This window comes from Colletotrichum tamarilloi, assembly GCF_030869305.1.
Source record: "Colletotrichum tamarilloi strain Tom-12 chromosome Unknown Scaffold_49.1, whole genome shotgun sequence".
Taxonomy (NCBI): Eukaryota; Fungi; Ascomycota; class Sordariomycetes; order Glomerellales; family Glomerellaceae; genus Colletotrichum; species Colletotrichum tamarilloi.
Genome location: NW_026849432.1, coordinates 16,252 through 34,893, shown reverse-complemented (window position 1 = coordinate 34,893; position 18,642 = coordinate 16,252). Strand labels below are relative to the sequence as shown.

The 18,642-nt window shown below is 38.9% G+C and overlaps 7 protein-coding genes across 7 annotated transcripts; 3 read left to right on the top strand and 4 right to left on the bottom strand.

The window, feature by feature from the left end:
* Positions 1-346: 346 nt before the first annotated feature.
* Positions 347-655, top strand: CTAM01_10510 (uncharacterized protein; the record flags this gene model as incomplete). Its single annotated transcript, XM_060526525.1, has 1 exon — positions 347-655. One exon carries the CDS (start codon positions 347-349, stop codon positions 653-655), a length of 309 nt encoding a protein of 102 aa, XP_060378773.1.
* A 926-nt stretch (positions 656-1,581) lies between these two features.
* On the bottom strand, positions 1,582-2,505 carry CTAM01_10509 (uncharacterized protein; the record flags this gene model as incomplete). Its single annotated transcript, XM_060526524.1, has 1 exon — positions 1,582-2,505. One exon carries the CDS (start codon positions 2,503-2,505, stop codon positions 1,582-1,584), a length of 924 nt encoding a protein of 307 aa, XP_060378772.1.
* Positions 2,506-3,977: 1,472 nt separating this feature from the next.
* CTAM01_10508 (uncharacterized protein) lies at positions 3,978-4,361 on the top strand (the record flags this gene model as incomplete). The annotated part of the gene is made up of 1 exon (XM_060526523.1): positions 3,978-4,361. The coding sequence occupies one exon, from the start codon at positions 3,978-3,980 to the stop codon at positions 4,359-4,361; it is 384 nt and encodes a 127-aa protein (XP_060378771.1).
* A 213-nt stretch (positions 4,362-4,574) lies between these two features.
* Positions 4,575-4,745, bottom strand: CTAM01_10507 (uncharacterized protein; the record flags this gene model as incomplete). The annotated part of the gene is made up of 1 exon (XM_060526522.1): positions 4,575-4,745. One exon carries the CDS (start codon positions 4,743-4,745, stop codon positions 4,575-4,577), a length of 171 nt encoding a protein of 56 aa, XP_060378770.1.
* Positions 4,746-6,005: 1,260 nt separating this feature from the next.
* On the top strand, positions 6,006-6,347 carry CTAM01_10506 (uncharacterized protein; the record flags this gene model as incomplete). The annotated part of the gene is made up of 2 exons (XM_060526521.1): positions 6,006-6,105; positions 6,169-6,347. The coding sequence occupies 2 exons, from the start codon at positions 6,006-6,008 to the stop codon at positions 6,345-6,347; spliced, it is 279 nt and encodes a 92-aa protein (XP_060378769.1).
* A 1,562-nt stretch (positions 6,348-7,909) lies between these two features.
* On the bottom strand, positions 7,910-11,172 carry CTAM01_10505 (ATPase; the record flags this gene model as incomplete). The annotated part of the gene is made up of 7 exons (XM_060526520.1): positions 7,910-8,382; positions 8,469-8,672; positions 8,732-8,947; positions 9,002-10,280; positions 10,336-10,433; positions 10,578-10,594; positions 11,129-11,172. The coding sequence occupies 7 exons, from the start codon at positions 11,170-11,172 to the stop codon at positions 7,910-7,912; spliced, it is 2,331 nt and encodes a 776-aa protein (XP_060378768.1).
* Positions 11,173-14,659: 3,487 nt separating this feature from the next.
* On the bottom strand, positions 14,660-14,887 carry CTAM01_10504 (uncharacterized protein; the record flags this gene model as incomplete). The annotated part of the gene is made up of 1 exon (XM_060526519.1): positions 14,660-14,887. A coding segment is annotated over one exon (228 nt), but the record flags the coding sequence as incomplete, so codon positions are not given.
* Positions 14,888-18,642: the final 3,755 nt, after the last annotated feature.

The following is an 18,642-nucleotide window of genomic DNA, read 5'->3' as shown; positions in this document are numbered from 1 at the left end:
GCGGATGGAAACAGAGAGGAATTGGAGTCGAGGGTCGCTCGCTACAGCACAAGTGAGTTTCGGGAGCTCGTGAGTGGAATTGAGTTGTGCTCTCGCAAACCATCCAATTCTACACTCCCACGAAACTCCACCACCCATCTCAGCAATGTCGTTGTGTTTATTATTTTTTTTTGCATGTGCTATTTATACGAGATACCTATGTACGAGGAATAGATGCTTGGGCAGGCGAACAAAAAGGATAGATTTTCTCTCAATTATCATTCACACAACATACATCAACCACCCCACTCGTTACCTACCCACTTCTTCACATGCCAACTACGCCTTGCCTTGACTTACAAATGGAATGCGTTTGGTTGACGATGACTCTCCGTCACCCCCGGATAGGACGGGACCTGCGGTGGACTGCCAACCACGGCTTCACGTGGGGGAATGTGATGACAGAAGCCTCCGTGGAACCAACCCGCCTCCCCGAGTCCACCTGCTGCCCTACGGTGCCTATACGTACGTGCAAATTCGCCGCCCGCTAGTGAGACCTTGCAAGCCTGGTCCCCGGCGAATGGGAACGAGATACCGACCATCCGGAATGGAGGCCCAGTTTAATCCCACGCTGTGTCTTTCGGGGATGCCTTGGCTGCTTACCACCCGTGTCTAACAAGTTTGCTTGCCGCGACCCGACAGGCACACATTCGCATTACATATTATTACTCACCCCTCGTATTTGGCCATGCTTCGTGAGGTCTCACTGAATGATAACATCAAGATTTTAGGTAGGGACCGCGAAACTTTCAATTCGGGTCCGAGCGTGTTTCTCATGGTAGCTAAGCTCGGCGTTCGTCGCCGACCGTTCATCCGCCTCTCGCCCGGGCTGTGTGCCCGCAACTTAACCCCTCTTCCAAGTCCGGCCTGTTGTGAACTCTGTACCTATCGCGGCCGCCTGATAAAACGCAAAATCCATGCTTCCACCCACTTTCAGTCTGTCCGGCCGTCGGTACAAGCCCGTCCTCAACCCAAAGCTATCGCCGCGTGACAGCCAGCGATGTAACGATACCGAAGCCTTTCCCCCTCTCCGTACGCCGGACATGAATCCATGTCGAGATCTTGACACCATCAACATTTCCTGATGGGACGCAAGCAATAGCCAGGCATGTTCTTTTCCGGACCAATCTTATTTTGGAACCCGAAATCTTGCAATTTGCGATTGTCCTCCTCCATATTCCCCATGCCGTTTGTAAACTCCTCGTGAAATTGCAGTTGCATTCCGCTTCCGTGATCAAATGTGAGACAACAGTCTCATGTGCATGTGGTATGGAGCTTCCCCGCTCAGTGTGCAGCCGCAACCGGGCTGCATCACAACCAACCGAACGCCACGTGGGGTTGAGCCGATAGAAAGTGTTCCCCAGCTTAAAAAATAGACAGGGATAAGGACGCTCAGAATCTGTGAAACGCTTGATGATCTTTTGCTCGTTTTCCATATGGCGAAAATCATGTTCTTGTAGTGAAATGCCATCTTTGATGGGGCTTATTACGATGGCATGATGGTCAACATCAGTCGTAGTAGCCGTTCCTGACGTGGGCTTCTCAGTCCATGTAGAAATCGCCCTTGAGAATGCGTTCCTGGAAGGCATCCGGCTTGGGTCGCTCGGGAGCCTTGGGCTTCATAGCAGCCGCCTGGGCGGGAGGAGCAGGCATCTCGGAGACTGATTTCTGACGATCGTGGGCGACGCCATTGCCGGGGCCGCGAGGAGGAGAGGATGAAAGACCAGAGCCGAAAGAAAAGGACGCTCGTGGTCCCTGAACAGAGCTCTCGGCGCGAGATCTAAGCTGCTCGGACCAGTTGAAACCTTGGTCTGGGCGAGAGAACACGTCAGAAGATGATCTTTGCTTGTGTGCAATGCTTGCCTGTACAGTGCTGCTAGATCGACGCCTGGCCGACGACAGAGCAGCAGCGATGGACGAAGTATTGGTCGGTGGCGTGGAACTCGCAACCGAACCAAGACCTCGTGGAGAGTGCACACTGCCACGTCTGTCGAGGGCAGCAGGAGTGCTAGGCACGGGAGTGGCAGAAGCAGAGGGTAAATCATTACCGTTTGAACCCGGACTTCCACCGCCATTGCGCATGGTGCGCATTGCCTGAGCTCCGAAGCTCATTCTGCGGGTGAAGGGAGTGGTAGGTGCTGTGCGGGCGTTGGGGGGAATCTCCTCCTCGTCGATTGCATTCTCATCGATGGAGTCGTTGGAGTTGGTCGAAAGACTTCCCCGTCGGAGAGAGTTGAAAGCACTGGCACCAGTGGGCGAAGTTCCAGTGAGGCCGAGACCGGTGGTGACGGAGAGTCTCCGTCTCTGAGCATCGCTGGTGCCAGGGAATGCACCGCCGTTGGAGGTGGAGTTGCTTCTGAAGAGACCAGCGATAGCCTGCTGGGTGACTGATCCACGTCTCTGGCGATGCATTTCGTTCGGGTTGTTCTGAGTGTTCTGGTTGGAGTTGGAGTTGTCGTTGGACATGATGGGCAAAAGAGATAGTAAGGAACGAATTGGGGGCTGTAGTATATGTAGTCGGGGATATCGGTATGTCGTGCGTCGGGTTGTTGTATGCGTTTAGGTAGTCAGAGGGTAGTCCAAGTTGTGTTTCGGAGGTGCGTCTTGCGTGGGGTGAGATCTAGAAAGAATCGAAAGAGGGATCGAACGGAGAATCGTTCGACAGGTGCGGATGTGTGGAACAGGGTGGTTATATATCGAGGTGGCCGATGGACTGATTTGGGGTGACACTAGGGGCGGGTTACAAAAGGTTGATCACAAGGGAAGGGCCAGGGATGGGATGAGCGTACCTCTGTAGTGCGCCGTGGAAAGGTGTCGATCAAGGGGTTTGCTGGCCTGGCGAGAGTCAGAAAGAGAGACTTATTCCGTCTTTGTGCTTCGTTTGTGCGTTTGTGCTGGGGGATCGACGAGGGAAGCGTCCCCTCTAAGCGGCGCTTCCTGCACAAGCAGCAAAGCGGGTTGAAGCTCTAAATTGAGTGACGTCGAAGCTTAGGGGGCAGGTCTTGGATCAGTGGCAGCACCCTAGGACGGGCCAGGTAGCAGGGGCAGAGAGTCAGGGAGGACCAGATTGGCAGAGTAAACGGGCTAGAGGGGGATGGCTGGTTGTTCTCACTGTTCTGTAGTGGTTTGGGAAAAACGGTGGTGTGTGCTTGCGTGCGTGTGTGCTTGGTAGTGTCGAGGTGCTTGGTTGCCGGGGGTGGGCTGCTGGCTGGTCGGCGGTTGCTGGTTGTTGAGCGGATGGCGTGGGTCTGCTTGCTCAGCCAGGACAGGCAAATGGTGGTGGGATGGCGGTGCGTGTGGGGAAGAGGCGAATGCGGTGTCGGATGGTCGGTCGGTCGGCGTGCGTTTGAGGGGCCGATAATAGCTTCTTGGGTTCCAAACTCGATCTTAAGATAGGGGCCAAGGATTGGCCAGTCGCCAGGCTGGAATGCTTGACAAGCACACAAGCTGCTATCTCTGTGGTGCCGTGATGAATGTGTTTTATGGCTCTGTGTGGATAGAAGTGAGTTTCTGATGGGTTGCTGATGTATTGCAGTCGTGTCGTATCCGTAGTTTCGTAGAAGGGTAAAGGAGGGCAGCCAGGCAGATGAAAGAGGTTCGATGTCAACGCAAAGATCGTGATGTTGATGGAGAAGGGTTCCAGTGTGCGTCTGCCAAGTTGAATGGCATTGAGAAGACTGGAGATCAGAGGAGGCTTGTTTGATGGAGCCGCGGAAGGAACGCAGTTTACCACTTGCTCCTTCCATTGCGGCATCTGCTCCTGCCTGTCTATTCGTTCCTTCTCTCGCCCTCGCTCTCGTTCTTGCCGTTCGTACCATTCCTTGCCCTTGCAACACCAACGGCACCTGCACCTGCCTGCACCTCTGACCTGCACTGGTTGACTGGATAATGGTGGAATCGTGGAGGGAAGGAGCCACCACGAACCTTTGGAGCCAGAGATGGCCTGGAAGACCCAAAATGCCAAGTTCAGCATGGAAGATTGGCGCGGAGGCTACGGCAGCTCCCACACCCTCAGGGCCTTCCTCATCCACGATACCACAACCCCGGCTGCCTACCCAGCGCAAGCTCACAGACACACCACCCAATCATGGAAGGCATGGCCTCAGCGTTGCTTCCAGCAAAGACACTTTGGCGGCATTGCGCGGTACGTACCCGCCTTAGCGCAGTCTCTAGTGCTGGACGTGCTGGACTGGCGCTCGCAGCCACTAGACGGCCGGGTTCTGAACCAGCCAGACCCCCGCTTGTCGACGTCACCCAATCGAATGATTTGCGGGGTAATCAAACCAGCCGCCAGAGGTGGGAAAGAGCGACGGGACGTTTGACTCTCACCTGCACCTGCACCTGCGCACTTGCACTTTTGACTTCCATTGCACTTGCGAGTTGCACCTGTCTCTGACTGCTGTGGAAGTCACGCCGGTCGTTCGTACTCTCCCACTCTTCGTACCCTGTACCATCCACACAGATGGTAGGAAGGAGCTGGGCTGCAGATGGAAGGATTTTAGCAAGGACTCAACACGGGAAAGAAGGGGTCCTCTTCACGTTCTCCGGGTCTCTGTTTCTCTGTCTCTGTTTGACTGCTTATGTCTCTCCCACCTGTCTCTGTCCCGGTCACTCAATTCGTTAGGTGTGCTGATCTTTTTGGGACGCATTGGGCTGTAATTATCCCATCGTTTCCTATCTGCATTTCCTGTCTTGCTTTTTGCCATCTTTGCACATCTTCTAGGGACTCCTCTCTTCCTCCTGCGTGTCCTCCCCCTTGCCCCCTCCCCTCCCCCCTCGGTCTTGCATCAGAACCGACCATCTGCGGTACGTACCCCACCACCCTTTCAACGCCCATTCAGCACCGGAACCACCACCGGGACCACCACCACAATCACTGCCAGACACCTGTGACTGCAAAGATTCCCACACAACTCGCATCTGCAGACTCAGAGACATTCATCCACCTCGCCCGCAGTTCACCACGCATACGGTTGCACTCAGCGTATACCAAGCTCAATGCAGTCTACCTTCTGGACCACCAAGCACACACGCGGACAATAGACAGACGTCCCATCTCGCGTGCCATCGCATGCTTGCTCTCGCCACTTTGGGCCGTCTATTGACCACCATGGGCCCATCCGCAGGCACCATCATCTGCCCATGTTTCTGCCACCTCAAACATCTCGAGCTTCGAAAAACGAACTCTGACTTCAGACCAGACGGGAAAGGCTAAGAGCTGGCTGCATCGTCTCCAGCATGTACAAGTACCAAACTTTTGTCAGCGGGAGCCATACTCGTTCAGACTACCAACCTTGATCACAGACCTGTTGTTACTCGACAAGCTCAAAGCCTATATTCTCCTCCTCTGAACCCAAGACCAAGACCCTGGAGGTCTAGGCTGCTTTGGAAGCCTTCCGATGCAAAAGTGCCAAAGACGGTCACATCGAAATTCCCAATTCCCTCCTCTTCCGACCACATTTTCAACCCGTAGTACCTACGCTCGTGTCTCTTCGACCAACACGAGCAGCTGTCGTGTCACCATCCGGTCCTCCATCAGTCACGTTTGGTGTGTTGTACGTAGACTATTGGCAACCAGGCTACCTTAGCTCGACATGCCGGAATTCGACGCCTCCTCCTTCTATCTTTGACTGCGTCCACTTGGCATGCAGACGGGCCCTAGCAAGTACTGCCCCGGATAGACAAACCATCCGTGAGCGACTTGCACACTGCTTCAATTGCCCTCCGCCGCTTGGACCAGGATGCATTTCAGGCGGCACGCAGGATCTCAGCGACGAGAGATTGGCGAAGCAGCCTGGTCTCTCAGCCGCTGGAGACAGGGACGTGGGCAGTGGGGGTTGGTTGGATGGCGGACAGTATCCAACTCCGTACCTTACGGATACAATGTCTTCTTCAACTCGTTGGTGCACCACACCCGGCTACTCGAGTCAATAAAGTGGCCGAAGCAACGAAGCAAAGAGGGGAACATGTTTCTTTCGACGCAACTTCACGACTCGCTACATCCTCTGTCTATGCACGCCTGTATCCCACGTCGAAACTCGAAGAAGAACTCTAGCACCGCACCTGTTATATCGTGGCACACATATTGGAACGTTTATCTTCTCTTTCTTCTATTGATGCTCTACCTAGATCCCACCCCTCCCGAACCCGTCATCCCTTCCCAAGCCAACCAGAACACCGCCGACCTCCCCGAACCCTGGTTTGACCAACCCCTCTGTTCAACACTTCCCCAGACTATCCACATCCGCAGCTCCCTTCCTGACTCGTTCCTGGGATTCCCATCCGTCTTCGTCTTCAACAACGATTGACTTGGTCTGCTTCCCCGCAAATTCCGGGTCTCAGCACCAGCGGGCCCCATTTCGCACGCGGATTTGGTCCTTGGCCAGATAGATCCCCGGCCTGCCAGATTAGCCCTCCCGCTAGCAACAGGACAACCGTGAACCGTGAACCGTTCTCTGGCCACGCAGCTGGCTTATCTTGGCAGCCAGTCCATCCTGTGTCAGCCTGCCCGGATTTTGCAACCGTCCCACGAGCCATGCGTCGTGTTGTGTCACGAGAAAGCTTAATGGTGAGAGGCTTGCTCCATTGGTGATGGCTACGTTGATCAAGGTCCAACATTTCTTTTGCCAGATAACACAGCACCGGCCACAGATTTCATTGCCACCTCTTCCGCTTGTTCGCTGCGCCAAAGCACCTGGCAAGCTACCACTGCAGGTCGCTTCCCGGAGGTCCGGCTCCGCGCCGCGGTAGTGTGAAGCTCCTGGTGGACCCTGAACTCGCGGCACAGCATCTCAACCAGCCAGCAACATGTGCAACAACGGTCATGCGCCCGCATCTTCTCCAATTCCTGTAAGTTCTGTTACCCCGCCTTGTTTGAATCAAACTCCGAGGTGGTGGGCAAGAGTTCACTCGCAGGCCAATCTCGATGCTCTCTTATCTCTTGCTCAATTCGGGCTTCCCTGTCAGTAAGCATGGACTAGTGATGAGGGGTGACGAAATGATTGTCACCGAGGGTGATGTCAAGCGGTTGCGTAACCTCGCTAGGCTGTCAAGGAAAATGAGACCACAGAGATTGCCCAATCGTTACCGTGTGCGAGGGCATTAGTTCCCTCGAAGGAGGCCGCTGTCTCTGTTGTTTTTCGTCAGGGGGCCTAGCTGAAGTACCTACACAGTAAGTTGAGACTAGGCTATGGCAGGGTTGCAACACATCCAGATGCCAGTTAGTCAAGCCAACTCTATTTCAATGGCGTTGGACAGATGAACTCGCTCTACAAAGGGGAGTCAACATTAATTTGAATTGATTTATTGGTTCCTTGAGTCTGGATACCCATTGCAAGGGCAAAGGGTTGACCAGTGAGCAAATGATAACGATGGTGAATTGTTTAACGCCAGATCCCTCTGAAAAAGGGTAAATGGCGCCTAGGTTCGCTACTAGAAACTGTTGACTATAGTATACCACATATATAGAAATATAGATATAGATATATGTGAATGAAAATAAAACAGTATCCTTCTTTCCAAACCTCATTCTCACTTAATTTTGGATAGAACAATGGAGTAAAATCGATATTACGAGTGGGAAGTAGGCGGTAATTCCATACTTCCGGACCATGGTAGGTCGAGAGTCTGAGATAACCCGTCAAGATAGAACGGTGAGATGGCATCCTTGTTGGCCAGTAAGCAGGGTATGGCTGTGGCACTGCGGTAGTAAGCTCACTGACTGAAGGAAATTTGTGATAAGTATATTGAGGAATAGAAAATCAGTTCCAAGTATCCATCTGCCAACCCGCCCACCCGTCCTTTCACTCGCCAAGTATCTCTCTCCCTACATGTACGATTCTCCTGGCCTCCAGGGCTGAAGAATATTCGCTCACAGATCACTCTCCCGCGCCATGATGTCCTTCATTGCTGCCAGCCTATCACCCTTGATCTGAGCTATCTCCTCAGCCTCCGCCTTTTGCAACTGGGTCATGTACTTTGTGAAAGCATTCCCGAGGTTGATGACCTTGTTGAAATGACTCGCGTTTGGCGAAACGCCCTCGTTCTCGGCCAGTGCCAGCGCGCTCCTGATGCAATTGCGGATCTGGCGGCCGTTGAGAGGTTGCGAGGCCCAAGATTTGGTGACTTCCGTTCCCAACGCCTTGCACTCGTCGCGTGATAACAGAGGTGGCGAGCCATCGCGACGCTCGCGGCCAAGATCTTGGATGAAGATTTTCCAGACGCCCCTTCGAAGGGTCTCATCAAATTCTGGCATGCCGATTGTTATGTGAATCCTGGACTGGAAGGCTTGGTCGAAGGCGCCGACGCGGTTGCTGGTGAGAAACATGATGCCGTTGAAGTATTCTAGAGTCCGTAAAAAGACTTCGTTTCTGGTTAGGAACCTTTTCAAGCTACCATGTATTCAAGTAGCAGATGTACTCAAGACTTACTAGAGACCAGTGCATTCCTGTGTAAGTTGTCATAGTCCCGGTCCTGTAGAAAGATGTCTGCTTCGTCTAAGAGCAGTATAGCGTCCCATGCCACAGCATGATCGAAAATTGTCGACAACTTCGCCTCGAGTGTATCGGGGTTTGTTCCTAGGTCTCCAGCAGTCACCATGTAAAGCGGTTTCTTGAATGACTCTGCAACACATTCTTGGTACGTAATGTTAGAATCAAGTTTTGATTCTGTTTGCGTCATAAGAAAATCTTACCTGCAGTCAGGGTTTTGCCGACGCCTGGTGGCCCATGGAGCAAAACAACTAAGCCTTCACCCTTGCCATCAACGAGGTCATGAAATCCCGTGTTGTGGTTGAGATATGACTTGACCATGGCCCAAACGACATCTTTATATTCCGTTTTTAGGACGAGTCGCTTCCAGGTATCTGCTACGAACTGCACGGGCTTGAGATCCCTCACGTTGTACGAATCTTTCTATCAATCAGCTCTCTCAAAACAGTGATACGGTGCGTTCGGATACCTACCCCATGTTTTTTTCCGGAGGCTGAAAGCTGATACAATGCGAGGGCACAACATAAGAGCCAATGTATCGGGCTCACTGCTTGCGGGAATGCTTTCGTATTCACGAAACCAGTTCTTCGGCTTTGTTTCAGCTTCAAAATAGCCGACCTGTCGTGGTGATTCTGTTGGTGGCGGCGGCGGTATTCGCTCTGTTGGCAGTATTGACCCTATTGGCATAGGTATAGGCATGGTTGGGCCACTCAAATCGACGAATCCATCGTGACCTGTTCCATGAAACGCACGGGGGGCGGGTTGCTGCAACCCCCCGCCACCCGAACGACCTGGAACCGAATGCCGAATCTCCTTCATTGCACTCTTGGCCTTGGCATCTACAATCACTCTAAGTCCAGAGAGCCAGTCTTGGCCCTGCTTCGAGGAGGTCTTAAGTTGTCGATATCTAGATTTCGTATTCATATCCCAAAAGTTTCGGCCTCGATAGATCAAAAGTGCCTTGACGACACCGAGATCCTCCACGAATTTTTCAGGGAGATAACGGAGTTTTGCAATCTCGATTCCGCCCTGAAAAGGTTGAACTTGAATCATCATACTTTCTTTCTTGAAGGCGTCATCCTGGGGGTCATATTCTAGTGTCCAACACCGTAGAAACAGTTGCATTCGGCTCTGCGTCGATGTCTTGCCGACGGGTTCCATTTCTAGGGTCGGAAAGTCTACCATGTAACAAACCGTATCTGGTCCGTCGATTCTCTCGAAAATGGTCTGGCCCGGTTTGTAAAGCATCCACAGATCGTCGTATTGTATCAGGGTACTAGGACTCGCCGATTCCAATGCCTTGATTCTTAACCGTGTTTCACAAGCGTTCTCATCGAGAAACGTCAGTATTGCTCTTGCAATTCCAATATTCTGTGTTGAGGTTGTCCCGTTGCTCTCGGTGGGAGTCACTACTATGGGGGTCGATGCCACTCTTTCAAGGGCTTCTAAGCGTAGAAACAGCGGGACGAAAGGCCTGGAAAATCTCGATCCTCGGGGTGTTATGGTCCTACGATAGGGAAGTGGTTCAAGATGTTCCATGAAATCATCAAACCCCCCCCACTCGATATCAATGCTATGCTTCTGGACATCATTCACTTCGTCTATGTCGTGAGCGAAGATGACACGTGGCATGAGGTTCTCGTGCATACGCTTCTCGATTGTCGAACGAATGCCAGCTCGCCTGATCGTTCGGTACTCTCCTCTCCGGTTTCGGTAGGATTGAACGGTCAGTCGTCTAACGTCCACGCCAAACTAGGAGTTGTGAGAGATGTTTCTCATTAACCGCACTAGGTAATATTCTACTCACTTCATTTATATTCCGCGGAAAAGTAGGACGATCGCCAGAAGCGCTGTCATCGTCTGGGCTCCGTTCATAGTTGCCTTCTGGATAGCGAGGTGGAGTAACTGGGTATGAATGGAAGTGTCAGCTTTGCTGGGCCAAGGATAATGGCTGGTACCTACGGTCAGAACGATTTGGGGCTGATTCGCTTGAGTAGTACTCTGATGATTTTTCGGATTCAGTATCCGATGCACCATCTTGTATCTCACTCATGATAGCGCTGAAGCTTGATGTTTGTAAAACGAAAGTGACTGACGCCTTAAGGTATGTTGAGAAGAGGCAGTGAATCGCGTGTATTAGCTTCTTGATCGCAAAGACTCTCAAATTTCAGCCAAAGTGCAGGGAAACTTAGGTGCGGGATTCGTGGAGTCTAGATGGCTGGAGAAATTGGGGCCTTGCCTAGAAGCATCGGTATGAGTGGTCTGAGACTGCCTTCCTACTGCTGGCTTACAAGACAAGAACTTAGAGATGGCTGTTTGGTCTGTTGGGAAGTTCTAATTTAGCGCTTTTCTTCTTGCACCACTGTGGACATGTCCGATCGCTTTCACAGCGCCAGGTGGCCTGCATCTTCCATCGTATGATATTTGCCTACTCGAAGACACCCTCTCAGGCAAATTCGACACCCTCTCAGGCAAAATCTCCACCATGCATCTTGTTGTGCGCCTCAAGGGCTTATCAGTCCAGTGAGGTGCTTTGAAAATGTCACAGGGTACAGTTATTGCCTGCTCCTTCCCAAGAAAACTTCGCCGGCGTGGCTTACGCTTCGTCCTTGTCGTCCTCGGTGTTCTCATTGGCCAGCTTCATGCGTGAATGTTATGCAGGCGGCAAATATTCGCTGCGCCGATACGTCGCACAGCATTTGCAGTTTCGTCTGCGCATACTCTTGCAGATATGCCTCGATAATACGTTGACACGTCAGCGGTTTGGACCTGGGCATTTCTGCAAAGCGGGAGGCAGCAACATTTGTGGCTCATCACGGCCTGTCGACGGAACGGCTGGTTAATCCAGACATCACTACCTTGCTGTTTGGTGGCATCAAATAAATCCGTTCATGATTTCGCCAACCTATTACTTATCTTTATAAGGATAGGAAACACTCCACGGTGATTGTTGGTATCCCTATTACAGGGTAGTTAGTTCGAACCGTGGGTTAACGAAGAGATTAATTAAACTATATAAATTTCTATATAAATATAAAAAGGAGGTTCTAACTATAGGTTAGGTTAGTTATAATAATTATAAATAAGGCCCCTAATTAGCCCCTATATAGTTAGTTATATACTATAATTAAATTAGACTTCTAATCTAATACTAACTTTTTTTTTTTATTAATTTACTTATTATAATTAGAGGTATAATTTAACTTTAGGCCCGTTTATTAAGTCGTCTCTTTTTTCTTTTTTTCTTTACTCTTTTTATATAACTTATCCCTCTATTTATATAATAACTTTTTTATTACTTATAAATTACTTTAGCCCCTTATTAAGTACTATTTTTATAAAAGTATTAGTAAGGTTATTATTATTATTAATTTAATAAATCTTAAGGATCTCGTACTTTTTATATAATTACTTAAGGGCTATAATATTAATTATAAACCTTTTTTTTTTATCGTTCCTAATTTAATAAAGTATTTATATAATAAATAAGAATTAGTATAAATAATTATTAAAATTAATAAAAGGTTAAGTTAATTAATAATCCTTTTTAATATTATTAAAATCGTATAAGTAAAGTTAATACTATTAATTATATTATAAACTTCTAATACTAATATACTTCTTATTACTTACTTATTTTTAGTTAATAAGTAATAAATTATATTATTGTATATAATAAATTTATTTTTATTTATATTCTTATTAACTAGGATAATAATATATCCTAATTATAAAATAAGGTCGTTATTATTTATAAATAACTTATTAATAAAAATATAGAGCTTATTAATAATAAAGTTAATTAGATAATAAACGAGGCCTTAATTAAAATTTACTTATTATTACTTAAGCTATTTATTAAGTACTTTTATATCTTATTTACTTAGCTCTATAGCCTATACTACTCTTATATAATTAAAAATTACCTCGGGCTAATAAATATTTATAATATATACTCCCTATACGAGCTTAATTTTATATTACTTCTTAACGTTAATTACGTTTAGGTTAATAAAAATAATTTTCTTACTCTACCCCTTTTATTAAAAAATAACGGTTTTCTTTTTAATTATAAAAATCCTATTATTAAATATTAATAAGTTATTTATTATAAAGACCTCTTTTAGCTTAGTTACGAAGCCCGCTTTTTAGAGCTCCTTATCCTCTTTTTTTATAAAATTAATATTAAATAGGCCTAATATATTATTAATTTATATTTTAATAATCCTAAATTAGTTATTTTTATATTTAAAAACTAATAAGTACGGGTTATATATAAATATAATTATTAATAATTAATTAATATAAAAATTATAATATATAGCTTATTAATAAGTACCTAATTCTATAAGTCTATATAATAGTTTAAGTACTTTAATAATCGTACTTTTTAAGTACTTATTAATTATTTTTTTTAATAAGTAGGCTAGGATTTTTTTTATAAGCCCTATAACTAATTAAGTATAGGCCTAAGTAATATTATAGCTCTAAATCTTATATCCCTTTTTTTATAATAATATTATTAGTATTATTATTAATTACTAACTATAGTACTATACTATAAATAATTATATAAGTAGCGTCGCTTTTTTAATATTACCGTATTTCTAAATTATATACCTAGATTTCTTATATAGTTAGGGTATTCTTTTCTTCTTAATTTTATATACTATTCGTAATTTAAATATATAAAAACCTTTATATTTCTTAGGGTTATAAAGGATAAATTAATAGACCCCTCGATTATATAAAGTATTTATTTTAATAAGATCTAATTTCTTATATAGCTTTTTAATAGTTATAATAATACCTTTTTTATATAATTTAATTATTAGTTCGTAATTAGCTTTCTTTTTTATTATATAAAAAGTATTAAATACCTCGTTATTAATAATAAATTATTATATTAGGGCTTATTATTATAGTCTTCTACACCGTTTTACTAATAATATTAGTACCCTTTTAGTAATTTCCTTTTCTTTATTATTTATTAATACTATTATAATAATTTTATTAAAAATAATTTCCTATACCTTTACTATAGGTTATACTATTTCTCTTCGCTCTTTTTCTTTTTATAAATTAAAAATTACTTTAATAAGATCTATATAATATAATCTAACTATAGTAATTAATACTTTAAGTAACTAGTTATAATCTCTTATAATTACGTAAGACTACTCGTTAATAAAAATTAATTTATATAATCTAGCCTACTACTAAGTAATTTTGTACTAAACTCGTATATTTAAATTTAAAAATATATTTAAATTAGCCCCTATATTAGAACTATTATATATAATAATTACCTTATTAACTTATTTTTTTATACTTACCTCGCGTAGCGTTTATATTATTTTTTTAATTACTTAGGCTTATTAGCTTATATTTAGTAATAATAATAAGGCTAAGGTCGTTTTTAAATATATTTTAAATACTAATAATATTAGTATAAGCTTATTAAGCCCTATAATATTATTATAATACTTAAGTACCGTTTAGAAATATTCGTTATTAATAGAATCGGGATTTTCTTTTTTAATAATTCTAAACGCCCTTTTTAATTATTAATATACCCTTTTTATTTTTTTAATACTATAGTACGCTTTTACGGGCACGACTTTTAGCTATATATTATAGGCTGTTATATTTTTTTTAAATTCTATTAACTTAAAACTCGTATTAATATTAGTTTTAATACTATTTAACGGTCCTTAGTATATATTAATCTAGCTTTTTTATAGGGCTACTTATACTATTTTTATTTATAAATCCTAAAAGAATTATCTTATTTAAAATAATATAGCCTCGTTAATTATATATAAAACTAGTTAACTATTTAAATAGAAAATATTAATAACGATTTCCTAATTAAAATTAAGCTTATTACGTAATTTAAATTTAAATTTATATAAGCTCTACGTATTTATTTAGTATTAATAGTACACTTTTATTAACTATTTTAGTACCCCTATTTTAATATTATTATTACTTAATTACTTTAGGAGGCTATATAGCCTCGTAATTAATAAGTACCTAAATTTCTAATATAATTATTTTAACTTATTTTTTATTAAATAATTAATTAACTTTATATTATTAATAAGCTTTATAAATATATACCCCTATCGTTATTTAACTATTTTAAAATACTTATTACTAAAAATTCTATTTTTTATATTATTAAAAATAATACTTAGTCGATCTATATTTTTTAAATATAAGAGAAATAAGGTATTAATAAGTAGAATATAAAAAGTTATTATTTTAAAATACGTTTTTATTTTTACTATACTTAAAATAATAATTTCTTTACCTAGGTTAAAGCTAATTCTTATAATACTTATTATTAATATATTAAGTATTACTAATACGATTTTTTATAATACTTAGAATTACTCCTTTCTTTTTATTAACTATTATAATACTCCTATATTTAGGATAATCTTATAGAAATTATCTAAGCCGTACTTTTCGCTTATATAAAATACTTATATAAGCTTAGTATTTAAGTAATCTAAGTAATATAAAAAGGACCTTTTTAATTATTTTTAGAATTACTTAGTACTATCTTTTTTTTTTAATATTAATAGAGGTAATATCTTCTCTTTAAATATTAAAAAAATAGAATTCTATATTATTAAATTCGTCCTTTTATCTACCTCTATATCTACTATTTAAGGGACTTTCCCTTATTATTTATAAAAAAAAAGCCTATTTATTAAGGGCTTTTATTACTTTTTATTTATTTAGCTTTATATATCCTCTAAAAGTTAATAATATAAAAAAGGAGTAGTTAATATTATTAATTTTATTATAATTTAATTCGTTAATATAAGGGGTAAGATCCTTTTTATTTTCTAAATTTTTTATAAAAAATAAATACTCTAGGCCGCTACTATAACTACTATTACTAAGTTCCGTACCCCTAAATCTACTTTTATATATAATAAAGAATTAATTAAATTAACGAGGGCTAGTTTTACTATTTATTATCCTTAACTTTTTATATTATTTATATAATTTAGTATACTCTTTTTTAAAATAATTACTTAACTAATATTTATCCTTTTTATAAATAAAATATTACTTTTTTTATTACTTTATTTATAAATTAAATCTTTATCTATTTAACAAATTTAGGCCTCCTTATTAATAATTACTATACCTAATCTTTTTTTTCTTTTATTATATATTTAGTCGATTTAATATTATTAATAAGGGCCGTTATATACTTAAAAGTAGGTTTAGTATAGTATTTTTATTTTAATATTAAAACTAGATCTTAGCTTTAAATAGAGCGTTTTATAATTTTTAAGTACTTAATATAAGGTTATTTTTATTTTTAATACGTATTAAATTATAATATAAAAATATTTAACTTTTTACTCGTTAGTTCCCTTATTTAGCTAAGTTTTTACTAACTTATTAATTTAATTAATAAGCTCTTTAAAGATTTTTATTCGTAATTTACCCTCTATTATCTTAGTTATAAATATAAAAAAAATTATTTATAGTTTAAATAAGAGCTTTAAATTCTTATTATAAGTTTCGAAACGGCTTTAAATTACGTTAATAATACTAAAAAAATCGTTCTAATTAAAATTACGTACTACTTCATAATAATAATTAAAGGCTTTATTTACGAGTATAATATTAATTACTAAATAATACTAATATTCCCTAATCCCAACTTTTTTATAATAATTATAAAATATCGTTAAGGTTTTTTATAAAACCTCGTACTTCTCCCTAGAATATAATTTTCTTTTAAAAAAATCTTTTTAAAGTCTATAAATTACTTTATATTTATTACTATATTTTTAATATTTATATATAATCTTTATATTATTACGTATTATTAATAACTTTAAGTTATTTATCTCCTTTTTTATTAACTAATTAGTACTAAATTTCGTATTAATAATAATAACGAGCTATAAATTAAAATAAGTAGAATTATTAATTATTATATATTTAGTATTATATTTTATTTTTATATATCCTTTTATAATAATAAATTATTATTAATAATTATAAAAAAAAAATCTAAGTCGTTTATTCTTTTTTTAAATTCGTTAAAATAATTTTATACTTTATTAACTTATACCTAGTTTTATAATACGAATTCCTTTTTTATAATTGTTATTATTAAAATTTTATATAGCTCTCGTAATTATAATTACGTTAATAATACCCCTTATTTATAAAGGAATTTATTAATTACTTTCGTAATTCCTAAGCTTATATTTATAAACTATTTATTTAGTTAATAATTAAGGTCGTTTATAAGTTTATAAAATAGGGATTACCCTTATAGCCCCTTTTTCTTATAAACCTTAGTTAAATAGATTAATATTATATTAATTTACTTATTATTAAACTAATTTATAATCTTATATATCTACGTCCCTTAATAATTTAAATTAATATTTATTTATTTATAAAGAATTAGGATTCTATTTAAAATCGGGTTTTTTCTTCTTTTTTTTACCTTAACTTACTAAGGGTCGTACTCTAACTTATACTTATATTAATAATTACTAATATATTTAATTTTAATAAGAATATATTTAATTTACGCGCTAGCTATAATAAATTCGTACTTTTATTACTTAACGAATTTATTAAAATCTAAATAATTCTTATTTTTTCTTATTATCTTATTATTATTCTTATTTTTACTATTTTTAATAATTATTATTACCTTTTTAAATTACTAACTATTATACTTACTAAAATCCTCTTTTTTATTTAATATAAAAAAGTAAGTTTTAATAATTCCTTTTTTAATAGTAATAGTAAACGTTTATATTATTATAAAAAAATATAATAATTAATCTTAGGATTTTTATTAATTACCGATTTTTATTATTTTATATATTTCTAACTTCTTAAGCCTCGTATCTTTTATTATTTTTAAATTACTTTTTTTTTAACCTACTTTCTTTAAAGTAATATTCTAAAAGAATAGTTAAAAATAAATACTAAATAGCTCGTAAAAAAGCTAAATAGGCTATTAAAAGCTAAATAAGTAATTAAATATAATTAATAAAATTAAGCCCTCCTTTTTATAAAATCGTAGGTCTAAAGGACTTATTAAAAATACTTATTACTTCGTTACTTATATTAAATAGGGTTAATTACTTTAAAAATCTTTTCTTTTATAGCTTTTTAATACCCTATTTTATATTTTTTAAATAGTTTTTTTTATAACTTAATTATTATTAAGTAATTATTACTTACTAATAATTCCTTTTATTACTTAGTTAATTTCTTAAAATTAATAATTTCGTACTAAGAGCTAATATAAAAAAAAAGTTCTTTAATAACCCTCTAAAAAAAATTTTTTTCCCTTTAAATCCTCGTTTTTTTAGCTTTTTTTTAGGTTAATTATAACTTTAATAAGAGGTTATAAAACTACTTTAAGGTAACTACTTTTTTTTTAAGTTAATTTTTAAAATTTATAATACTCTTAGCTCGATATTATTAAAACTTTTAAATCCCCTCTTTTTTTATAAAACCGTTCTTTATATTATATTCTTAAGTAATACTTAGGGAGTAGTTAAGGGAGTTATAAAAAGGTTATTTAAATCGTAAGCTTATAGTTATATTTATAAAATCTTTATAATAATAGACCTTTTTATATATTATAAATTTCTTAGCTTTATAACTCTTATAAAGTTACCTTTATTACTAAATAAAAATATTTATATTTAAAAATCCTTTGTTTTAATTATATAGTATTTTTTTATATTATATTATTAAGCTTATTTATTATACTAATTAATTAAGTAAGTAGTTACTACATAGGTATTTCTTTTTACTAATTTAACTAATTAATTTTTAATTATAAGCCGGCTATAAAAAAGTTATTTAATAAAAAAGCTATTTAAAATAATAATAAAAAACTATTTATTTAAGTAGTTCTATTAATTAATATAGTTTAATATAATAAATATCGACCTCTCATAAATAATAAAAAGCTACAATTATTTAATTTTATATAATATTTAAAAATTGCCTCTTTTTTTATTTATTTTTATAAAATTAATTAATATAAATCTCCTATTTTATATAGTATTAAGAGGTCGTCTTTTTTACGTAATAAAAT